This window comes from Leucoraja erinacea, chromosome 18 (assembly GCF_028641065.1).
Source record: "Leucoraja erinacea ecotype New England chromosome 18, Leri_hhj_1, whole genome shotgun sequence".
In the NCBI taxonomy this organism is placed as follows: Eukaryota; Metazoa; Chordata; class Chondrichthyes; order Rajiformes; family Rajidae; genus Leucoraja; species Leucoraja erinaceus.
In genome coordinates this window covers 21,185,428-21,196,990 of record NC_073394.1, presented here as the reverse complement: position 1 = coordinate 21,196,990, position 11,563 = coordinate 21,185,428, and the positions used below count along the sequence as shown (strand labels likewise).

General features: G+C 45.0%; 1 protein-coding gene across 1 annotated transcript; it reads left to right on the top strand.

Moving 5' to 3' along the window:
- Nucleotides 1–923: 923 nt before the first annotated feature.
- On the top strand, nucleotides 924–9,230 carry LOC129706001 (CUB and zona pellucida-like domain-containing protein 1). Its single transcript, XM_055649972.1, has 6 exons — nucleotides 924–963; nucleotides 1,814–1,980; nucleotides 2,940–3,322; nucleotides 4,429–4,528; nucleotides 6,401–6,551; nucleotides 9,091–9,230. The coding sequence occupies exons 1-6, from the start codon at nucleotides 924–926 to the stop codon at nucleotides 9,228–9,230; spliced, it is 981 nt and encodes a 326-aa protein (XP_055505947.1).
- Nucleotides 9,231–11,563: the final 2,333 nt, after the last annotated feature.

Genomic DNA, 11,563 nt, shown 5'->3' with positions numbered 1-11,563 from the left:
CCCAGGGCAGTGGAGTCGGGATCACTGGACATGGGTTTAAGGCGGGAGGCGAAATATTTAATAGAAACCTGAGGAGCAGCTTTTTTCACTTGGAGTGTTGTGGGCATGTGGAATGAGCTGCCTGAGGAGGTAGTTGAGGCAGGTACTATAGCAACATTTATAGGTACATGGATGGATAGGAAGGTTTAGAGGAATATGGGCCAAATGTGGGCAAATGGGACTAGTATAGGTGGTGTATCGTGGTCGACAGGGAAGAGTCGAAGAGCCTGTTTCCATGCTGTCTTACACCATTACTCCGATCTAATTCTGAGCTGAATGGTAAAGTAAAGGAGACACAAGGAATTGCAGATGCTGGATTAATTAACCAATTTTAAGTAACGCCCCCTTCCCCCCCCCCCCCCCCCCCCCCCCCCCCCCCCCCCCCCCCCCCCCCCCCCCCCATCTCTCTCTGCCGTTACATCCTCCCCTCGCTTCACACCCATTTCTCCAGATTCTCCCGTCCCCTTCCACCTATATCCCTCCCTCCAGCTTTACCTTTCAGCCCTCTCCACTCACCTGTGTCCACCTATCCCTTGCTAGGTCTTTTCCAGCTTTCTCCCCAGATTGCGATGAAGGGTCCCAACCCGAAACATTGCCTATTGATTCATTCTTGCCTGACCCGCTCTTTGTGTTCTGCACAAGATTCTAGCATCCGCAGTTCCTTGTGTTGCTGTTTGTTTAAGAAGGTTGGGTAGATATTTGGAATCGAAAGGCTTAAAGAAGTATGGGGAGAGGTGAAAAAAAGACACAAAGTGCTGGAGTAACTCAGCGGCTCAGGCGACATTTTTGAAGAACATGGATAGGTGATGTTTTGGGCTTATTCTGATTACATCCACATGTGATAATAAACCTAATTATATTTGAATATTAATTTCATTTTTTTTATGGTTGCAGGTTTTCCTGAAGAACAGCCACGTGCCGCAGGTAAGAATTTTCACATTCAACAGAAAGGGATTTCCCTTTGCATTTTTTGTATTATTATTATCGTGCATGTATTTGGTGCTTTAAAGAAACAAGATGTAGGGGTGAAGGAGGGTTCTTACTCTCATAGGGAGCTGGCGCATTTGACTAATTTAAACATGGGACTAATGTAAACACTAATTTAAACATTGACTAGTACATGGGACATGTTTGTAGGTGTGGGCGTTGGGCCGGTGGGCCTGTTCCACATTGTTTGACTATGACCCCCTGAGTATTTTATTGATACTTTAGTGCTGAATGAAGGCATCTGAACATGTTCAGTGTTTGAAATATTGTACTGAACAATAATTGGTGCTTTAAAGGTCTCACCCCTTATAAGGAGACAATTTTTTCCCAACTGTTTTCAAGCCACTGAGCCGTCCTACCAACAACTAAAGGGAGGACCAGAGCTACTATCTGCCGCATCGGAGACCCTCAGACTATCTTTGATCGGACTTTACTAGATTTTATCTTGCACTAAATGTTATTCAAGTTATTTCATCTATCATGTTTATACACTCTGTGGAAGGCTTGATTGTAATCATTTCCGCTGACTGGTTAGCATACAAATAAAGCTTTTCACTGTACCTCAGTACATGTGACAATAAACTAAACTCAAGATTGGCTTGTAATGCTCCTCGGGCTGTAACACTGACCCTGAAACGTCACCTATCCATGTTCTGCACGGATGTTGCCTGACCCGCTGAGTTACTCCAGCATTTGGTGTCCTTTAATGAACACTGCTCAAGTGCAAGAAGACGTTGGTTTGTTGGAGCATTGCAGCAAAGCTCATTCCTGTCTCTGTTTGCCGCAGATCTGCAGTGTTTGCCCGATTCCATGATTGTGTGTGTCCCAAGAACTTTGATGGCGAACCTACCAGACGATCGCTTGCAGCTCAACGATGCTTCCTGTAACGTCACTGGCAATAGCACTCATCTGCTGCTAGTCATTCCCCTCTCGGGGTGCGGCACTGTGTTACTGGTATGTAGTGTCCTTGCATTTGGGATCACGAGGGGAGGGGAACCTTTGAGAGTCAAGAGTGTTTTATTGTCATGAGTCCTGGACAGAACAATGAAATTCTTACTTGCAGCAGCACAACTGAATTTGGAAACACAGTACCATGTGAACAATATAATAAATTAGAAAATGTGTATATTATATATATATATGTATATGTGTGTGTGTGTGTATATATATATATACATATATATATATATATATATATGTATATGTATATATGTATATATATTATACTGACCTTTATTGTCTCATTTATTATAGTGTTTATAGTATAATAGTCTGTTATTCCCAGGCCCATCCATGTTCTCTAGAGATGCTGCCTGACCTGAGTTACTACAACGCTTTGTGTTGTTTTTTGTAAATGAGCATCAAAGTTCAAAGGAGATGTGCAGGGTACGTTTTTTTTATATGTCGGGTGGTGAGTGCCTGAAACATGGTGGTGGAGGCAGATACGATAGTGGTGTTATAAGGGTTTTTAGATAGGCACATGGATATACTGGGAATGGAGGGATGCAGATTATATGCAGATAGATAAGAGATGGTCTTGGCATCATGTTCGGCATGGACATTGTTGACTGAAGGTCGACACAAAATGCTGGAGTAACTCAGTGAGTCAGGCAGCATCTCTGGAGAAAAGGAATTTGTGATGTTTTGAGTCAAAACCCTTCTTCATTCATGAAGAGTTTAAAGCAGTGCCCTGACCCAAAACATTACCGATTCTTTTCTCCAGAGATGCTGCCTAACCCGCTGAGTTACTCCAGCATTGTGTCTATCTCTGGTGTAAACTAGCATCTGCAGGTCCTTCCTACGCACATAATTGGCTGAAGGGCCTGTTCCTGTGCTGTATAGTTTCACATTTTATTTGTATTTCCCTCACTTGGATTAATGGCCTCACGCTTGAATTAATTTCTTCCTCTCAGGAAGATAAATCCAATTACATCTTCACAAATAAAATCTTCAGTCGGAGGAGAGATGAAAGTTCAGAGCAGCCAAATTGGGTAATGGTCCCGTTGATGTGCAAGTTCCTTCGATCCACCAATGCTAGTGAAGAGACCAAGGTGCAGAAGAGTACCACGGACAAGGTCTTTAGAGTCTGCAGCTTTGAAATACAGTTCAGCAAAGAGTTCAACTCGAGTTGGTGGACAGCTGGACCAGACTCCCCATTTAATGCCACCAGCGAGGACCATTTATACATCAGCATCGTTGCCAACAGCAATGAGTCTTCCCGCTCGCTCCACGTGGAGTCTTGTCAGATATCAGAGCAGCACAATTCTTCAGCAGGAGTCACACTCTTACAACAGGGGTAAGGAAGCTTTTATATTTCATTGATGAGACTCCATTTTTAAGCCCATCTCTCTTTTCTTTAACCCATGACAAACGGCAATATTTTTCCAGATTAAGATGGTGTGAGACTCAATGGGGCGTTTGGTTTAGTTTAGAGATACAGGGTGGGAACGGGCCCTTTGGCCCACTAAGTCCGTGCTGACCAGCGATCACCCCGTACACTAGTTCTATCCTACACACTAGAGACAATTCACAGAAGCCAATCAACCTATAAACCTACATGCCTTTGGGATGTAGGAGGAGACTCGGAGAAAACCCACGCAGTCACAGGGAAAATGGGCAAACTCCGCACAGACAGCCCCCGTAATCAGAATAGAACCTGGTTCTCTGGCGCTGTGAGGCAGCAACTCTACTGCTGCGCCACCGTGCCACCCCTTGAAGATTGCAAGCGGTGCTCAAGATCACACTGTTGTGGTGCTGTTCAATTTACGGTTCCACAAGTTTATAGCCACAGAGTCATATAGGCCAGAATCAGGCCCTTTGCCCAGTTTGGGCAGCACAGAGGCACAACGGTAGAGTTGTTGCCTTCCAGTAGTGTTCCTATCTTTAAACAAAACACCCATGCCACTGATTTGCACACAGCTTAGCTTTGCGACAGTGTGTAAGCAGGCCTTCTGGCCCACCAAGTCCACATTGACCAACAATTAGCCCACACACTAGTTCCATCCTACTGACAATTTACAGAAGCCAATTAACCTATAAACCTGCACGTCTTTGGAATGTGGGAGGACACCGGAACACCAACGCTACTTCTGCCACTGTGCCACCTTACACGTGCAACATTGTGCCACACTTACATGGAAAGGAAAGGTTTGGAGGTACTTGGGCCAAACGCAGGCAGATGTGATTAGCTCAAACGGTCGAGGGACCTATTCCCATGCTGCGTTAATAAGTCTGTGGCTATTTCTTATATTTTAATGTTGGAGTTGTGACTGTGTTCAAGTCTTGATGTGTTTTTTCTTTGAGCTAGCATCAGAGTGACTATAACTAAACCATGCTGATGCATGTTGAGCTGGAATCACATCAAACAGTATTTTCTCCTCACTCTCTTTTTGTTTGAGACAGCTGCCTAAACTACAGCACAGTGGAGGAACATCAGACCGACAATCAAAAAGAGAAAGTATACTCTGTCAAACTATCCTCTTTACCGTGGCACACTGCCCAGGTATACATTAAAAGCCATCTTCATCTTAGCGTTAAAATGTATGGTAGTATGTTTGAAAATAATTTAAACGTGTGAGGAGTTAGTTCAGAGGTACAGCGTGGAAACAGGCCCTACGGCCCACTGGGTCCACACCGACTACCGATCACTCGTTCACACTAGATCTAGGCTATTACACTTTCTCATCCACTCCCTACACTCTCGGGGCAATTTACAGAGGGTCAAATAACCAATAAACCTGCACGTGTTTGGGATGTGGGAGGAAACCCACGTGGTCACAGGGAGAAAATGCAAACTCCACACACAGGCAGCACCCGAGGTCGGGATCGAACCTGGGTCTCCGGCGCTGTGAGAAAACAGCTCTACCACCCGCGCCGCTGTGCTACCCACATATTGGCTCAGAAATGTATTATCTAGCTTAGTGCTGAACTACAAACTTCATGAGGATCCACACATTTCATTCCGTGAATGTATTTCTGTTGAAATGATCCATTAACAATATATCATATGCTCGAAAACATTCCTCCCTCTGGCTTTACATTTCATTCCTCTTCTCTCCTTACCTTACACTTCATTGAATCCCTTTTATCCCTAACCTTTAACCTCCTGTGTGACAAATCAACCACCCCACCTCCCTCCCCTCCACCTAAGACATGGCAGACTTTATACTGCCCCAACCCCGTCTTTCCCCCTCCCCCCACCCCAATCTCTCATTTCCAGCTTTCTCCCCCTACTCCAATCAGGGGCCCAACCCGAAACGTCGCCTGTCCTTTCCATCCACAGATGCTGCCTGACCCGCTGAGTTCCTCCAGTATTTTGTATTGTGCATAAGATCCCAGCATCTGCAGTCTCTTGTCCTGTAATTGTCGGCTGAACCGATAAAGAATCAATCAATATCGTACGATGAGCATTTGATGGCTCTGGGCTTGGTCCATAACCCTCAAAACCTACCCATGTACTTGTCCAAATGTTTTTTAAACATTGTGATAGTACCTGCCTCAACTACCTCCTCTGCTAGCTCATTCCATATACAATGGTTCAATATTATCATGTGTACCAAGGTAGAGTGAAATTAGTTTATTGCATACAGTGAGATTATTGCCATACAATCCCAGATTAAGTATATAATGCATAGAAATCCCTCTGGGACCATATGCAAGAGTCGCCTACCACACGTTGTGTAAAAAAAAGTTGTCCCGCATGATCCTATTAAATCTTTCCCCTCAAACCTTAAACCAATGTCCTTGGTTATTAAATCCCCAACTCTGGGCAAAAGACTCTGGGTATTTACCCAATCTCTTCCCCTCATGATTTTGTACACGATTCCTTGTTTCCATACTCAGTCTCTTCTCTCCTTCTGGTTCTTAATTCCCCAACTCTGGGTAAAAACTCAATAAATTCCATCGGGTGACTTTTGGGTCAGGGACCTTCTTCAGACTGGGTGCCGACCTGAAATGTGTCCTATCGATGTTCTCCACAGTGATGCCGGCAGGGTGATGTAGTGCTAGAGTTGCTGCCTTACAGTGCCAGAGACCCGGGTTTGAGCGACGACGGGTGCTATCTATGTAGAGCGTACGTTCTTCCCGTGACCTGCGTGGATGTTCTCCAGGCGCTCCTGTTTCCTCCCACACTCCAAAGACATACAGGTTTGTAGGTTAATTGGCTTGGTAAAAATGTAAATTGACCCTAGTGTGCGTAGGATAGAGTTAAGTGTGCAGGGATTTGGTGAACCAAGTGGTCTATTTCCACACTCTGTATCTCTAAACTAAACATGTTGCCTGCCTTCTTGAGTTCCTCCAGCACTTTTCTTGTAAACCAGCGTCTGTAGTTCCTTGTTGCCACAAATGACTATTGACGTTCGCTTCTCTCCTTCAGGTGTTTGTCACTTGCAGTGTGCTGCTCTGTGCCCATGCACCCAGCCCCCACCCATGCACACAGGGGTGTGTCCCTGGCACTGGCCCATGGGCAGACCAGTCAGCTCTTCAACAGGTCAGGGCTGGACCAGTGCACATCACAAAGGACTTGGGTGAGAATTATAATACTAATTGATTTTTCCAGGTGTTATTAATTATTTGCTAGAGAAATGCAGCAGGAAAACGGGCCCTTAAGCCCAACTCATTCATGGCGACCAAGATGCCCCATTTAAACTAGTCCCAACTGGGGGCGGCACTGTGGAGCAGCGGTAGAGTTGTTGCCTTACTTTCAGCGCCAGAGACCCGGGTTCGATTAAGGGCCCCAACATGGTAGAGTACAATCTTATAGAGACATAAGGAACTGGAGATGCTAGTTTATAGTAAAAAAAACAAACAAAATTCTGGAGTAACTCAGCTGCTCAGACAGCATCTGTGGAAGACGTGGTATATGTGACGTGAAGAAGGGTCCCAACCCAAAATGTCAACTATCCATGAGTATTACCTTATTCCTGATCCAAAATCCAAACATGTCCCAGTGACCAGGAGTAAGAAAGTCTGGCAGATATCATCAGTACCCAAGATTGACTCAAGAATTAGAATTAGAATAACATTTCTATTAGGTTCAAATGAAATTACGTTTCTGCAGTCATACAAACAAGAAAAAAAAACCAAGACACACAATTTACACAATTTACATAAACATCCATCACAGTGAATCTCCAAACACCTCCTCACTGTGATGGAAGGCAATGTCTTGTCTCTCCCCTGTTCTTTTATCTTCTCCCGATGTTAAAGCCCCCAGTGGGCAATGGTAAGTCCTGCGGCCGTTAAGGCCGCGTGGGTGATGTAAGGCCCTGCTCCGGGTCTTGATACTGGAGCCCCCGGCGGGCGAGCGATGGTAAGTCCCGCGGACGTTAAAGCCGTGCTGGGCGATGTAAGGCCCTGCTTCGGGTCGTGAGTCCGCAGGCTCTGCAACTGGAGCCCCAGGTCAATTCCGGTTGGAGGCAGCTCCACGGTGCTAGGGCCCAACGACAACGGTCACCCGACAGGGAAAGGTCGGGTCCCCGTATAGTACCCATACCATCTTGTTCCTGTGCAACACCCTAAATAGAAATAACCACCTAGATGATCTAATTTAGGATTAAACTCCGGATTTTCCTGATCGGTATTACCAGGAAGCAAATAACCATATAACCATATAACAATTACAGCACGGAAACAGGCCATCTCGGCCCTACAAGTCCATGCCGAACAAATTTTTTTCCCCTTAGTCCCACCTGCCTGCACTCGTACCATAACCCTCCATTCCCTTCTCATCCATATGCCTATCCTATCCATATGCCTATCCAAATGTACCTGAGCGATTCAGCAGGGCATGCCTTGAACATTTGTGAAATTACTTTTGTGCAGTATATTTTTAAAGAGAATGACTCATTGCATCTTATCATCTTGGGTGTGCATTGGTAACTCATGAGCTCCAGAACTAAATGGTTCACATTAACCTCTGTAAGTTATGTCATGACCATAGTAGGAGAGGGCAGAGCCTTCAATTATTCACCAGACTTTAGAGATACAATGCAAAAGTCGGCCCCCCGCCGAGTCCATGCCGATTTACAGTTTTACACGGACAATTTACAATTTTACCAAAGTCAATTAATCTACAATCCCAAAGGTGGACACAAAATGTTGGAGTGTCTCTGGTCAGAATCAAATTTGTCTCTGGCACTGTAAGGCAACAACTCTACCGCTGCGCGCTGTGTCAGTTACGGATTATAGAACGTACAGCACAGGAACAGGCTCTTTGGCCCACAATGTCTGTGCTGAACATGATGCCAAGTTAAACTAATCCCCCCTCATTGCATGTGATCCATATCCTCATTTCCCTGCATATACATTTGCCTTTCTAAAAACCTTTCAAATTACAATCATATTCTAGCATCCTTGTATCCAAGTTAAACAAGTTTCTTCAGAAGGTAGACACAAAATGCTGGAATAACTCAGCGGGACTGGCAGCATCTCTGGAGAGAAGGAATGAGTGATGTTTCGGGTCGAGACCCTTCTTCAGTCTCGACCCGAAACGTCACCCATTCCTTCTCTCCAGGGATGCTGCCTGTCCCGCTGAGTTACTCCAGCATTTTGTGTCTACCTTCGATTTAAACCAGCATCTGCAGTTATTTCCAACACAAGGTTCATCAGAAGGTAGAAACAAAGAACTGCAGATGCTGATTTAGACCAAAGTGCTGGAGCAATTCAGCGGGTCAGGCAGCATCTCTGGAGAAAAAGATTGGGTGATGTTTTGGGTCAAAACCCTTCAACCAACCCCCACCCCCTAATTTCCACCTGAAGAAGGGCCCCGACCCAAATTGTCACCTTTCCCTTTTCTCCAGAGATGCTGCCTGCCTGTCCCGCTCCAGCATTGTCTATCCAGCAGGTTATTACCTTCCTCAAAACGTAATGGCTCTGTTGCTGAATAAGCACACAGCCGCAAAGCCAACCTATTGCAATAGATTTATACTTTATTATCACATGACACGTCACAGTGAAATTCTTGTTTTCAGTGCCATACAGAAAATATGCAGAGTCATTGTGTATAATAACAATTACAAAGTGTGCACAGCCTTAGAATTGAAATGATTTCTTCTTGAATCCAAGGTCCCAACTATGCTGTCATTACAGTCGGGCTGGCGTTGGCAGGCGCCGTGGTCTACATCGTTTTGATCCTGTTGAAGAGATCATTTGTGGGACTGTACTACAGAGGAAGCGTTAGATCCTCCCAATCCAGGCGATTCTGACAAACAAGTCCATCAGCCAGCACTGTGCCTTCCGGGAGTCTCTATTCGTTGGAGTTCTCCTTCAGCTCCCTCTGCTGTCAACCAGATGCCTCACAACCTCACAACCTCACTCAGTGGTGTCTGAATTGCCTGTGGCTCTCTCTGGGTTGGAAGGAATCTCTAACTTAAAAGGGCAGAATGCTGGAATGACTCAGTAGGTCAGGCAGCACGTCTACAAGACATGGATAGGTGATGTTCCATAACCCATGTCCTCCAGAGATGCTGACTGGCCCGCTGAGTTATTCCAGCATTCTAATTTTTTTTTGCAGACCAGCACCTGCTTTATCTATATCTTTACTGGATCTCTAACTTTATTAGTGCCTGGAGGTAGATATAATGGTGACATTAAAGAACATTTTAGATAGGTATACAGATATGCAGAGAATGGAGGGGTATCACGTGTAGGTTTAGCAAGGCATCAAGTTCGATAGACACTTGGTGGCACAGTAGTAGAGCTGTTGCCTCACGGCGACAGAGACCCAGGTTCAATCCTGATGTTGGGTGCTGTCTGTATGGAGTTTGTATGTTCTCCCTGTGACTGCGTGGGTTTTCTCCGGGTGCTCCGGTTTCCTACCACACTCTAAAGACATGCAGGTTTGTAGGTTAGTTGACTTCTGTAAATTGTCCCTAGTCTGTAGGATAGACCCAGTGTACGAAGATCGTTAGTTAGCATGGACTCGGTGGGCCAAAGGGCCTGTTTCAATGCTGTATCTGTAAAGTACATGTTGTGGGCGGAACGGCCTGTTCTGTGTTGCACTTTTCTACGGTCTATGTTAACTCCCTCAGTATTAGTGCATAGATCATCAGTAGGATGAAGATCCCACGCTGCTACATGATAAATAACACAACTGTATCATTTCAAACAGTGCTACACTGCCATCACTGGACTCCAGATACCACAACATACACTGATATATGTGCGTAGTTTCCAATACGTGTTGCAATCAGTCTGTCTGAATCAGTCTGAAGAAGGGTCTTAACCCGAAATGTCACCCATTCCCTCTCTCCAGAGATGCTGCCTGTCCCGCTGAGTTACTCCAGCATTTAGTGTCTACCTTCGATTTAAACCAGCATCTGCAATTCTTTCCTACACATGTGTCCAATCCTACCCTGATACCTGAAGTGCTTTGAAAAGGTTTAAGGTTGTGGGGGGGAACATTTAATAGCAACCTGAGGGGCAACTTTTTTTACACAAAGGATGGTTGCGTATGTGGAACGAGCTGCCAGAGGTGGTAGTTGAGGCAGGTACTAATGCAATGTTTAAGAAACATTTAGACAGGTATGTGTATCAGATAGGTTTAGAGGGATATGGGCCAAATGCAGGCAGGTGGGACTAGATGGGGCGTTGTTCGGTGTGGGCACATTGGGCCATAGCGCCTGTTTCCACGCTGTATGACTCTTATGACTCTATCAATCTATTCCTCTTAACAATTCCGCTGCTAACGTTCCCAGCAACTCTCTATAAGAAAGTTAATGCTTCCTATTTGCAATTGTAAAAAAAAAACATATACTGTTCCAAAATTTAAAAAATGCAAATGAAATGAAATCTGAAATTTAAAAATTGCCATATATATACACAGGAGATGTTGGTGATTGTATAAGACGTTAGTGAGGTTGCATTTGGAGTATTCTGTTCAGTTTGTAACCCTGCTATAGGAAGGATGTCATTAAGCTGGAAAGGGAGCAGAGAAGCTTTATGAGGACGTTGCCAGGATTCGAGGGCCTGACATAGGGAGAGGTTGGGCAGGCTAGGACTTTATTCCTTGGAGCATAGAGTGCTAAGGGGTGATCTTATATAGGTGTATAAAATCAGGAGGGGAATAAATGCGCAGTCTTTTTACCTAGGGTAAGGAAATCAAGAACCAGAGGATGTAGGCTTAAGGTTAAAAAGAGAAAGATTTAATAGGAACCCGAGGGGCAAATTTTTCAGAGTGGTGGTATATGGAACAAGCTGCTAGAGGAGGTATTTGTGGCAGGTACAATAACATTGGACAAGTACATGGATTGGAAAAATTTAGATGGTATGGGCCAAATACAGGCAAATGGGACTAGCTCAGGACATCTTGGTCAGATTGGATGAGTTGGGGCAGTGGGCCTGTTTCTCTGCTGTGTGACTCTTTATTCCAATAAAATATGAACTCTGTCTCTCTCTTAACGGATGCTGCCTACTCTTCTCAGCATCTTTGTTTTCAATGCTTCGAGTGCCAGTTTCTTACGGAGTTTCATGCAGAGGACCTGCCCTGGATTTTGTGTTCCTTGTTCTCCATTTGAGCTGCAGGAAGGTTCAACGTATA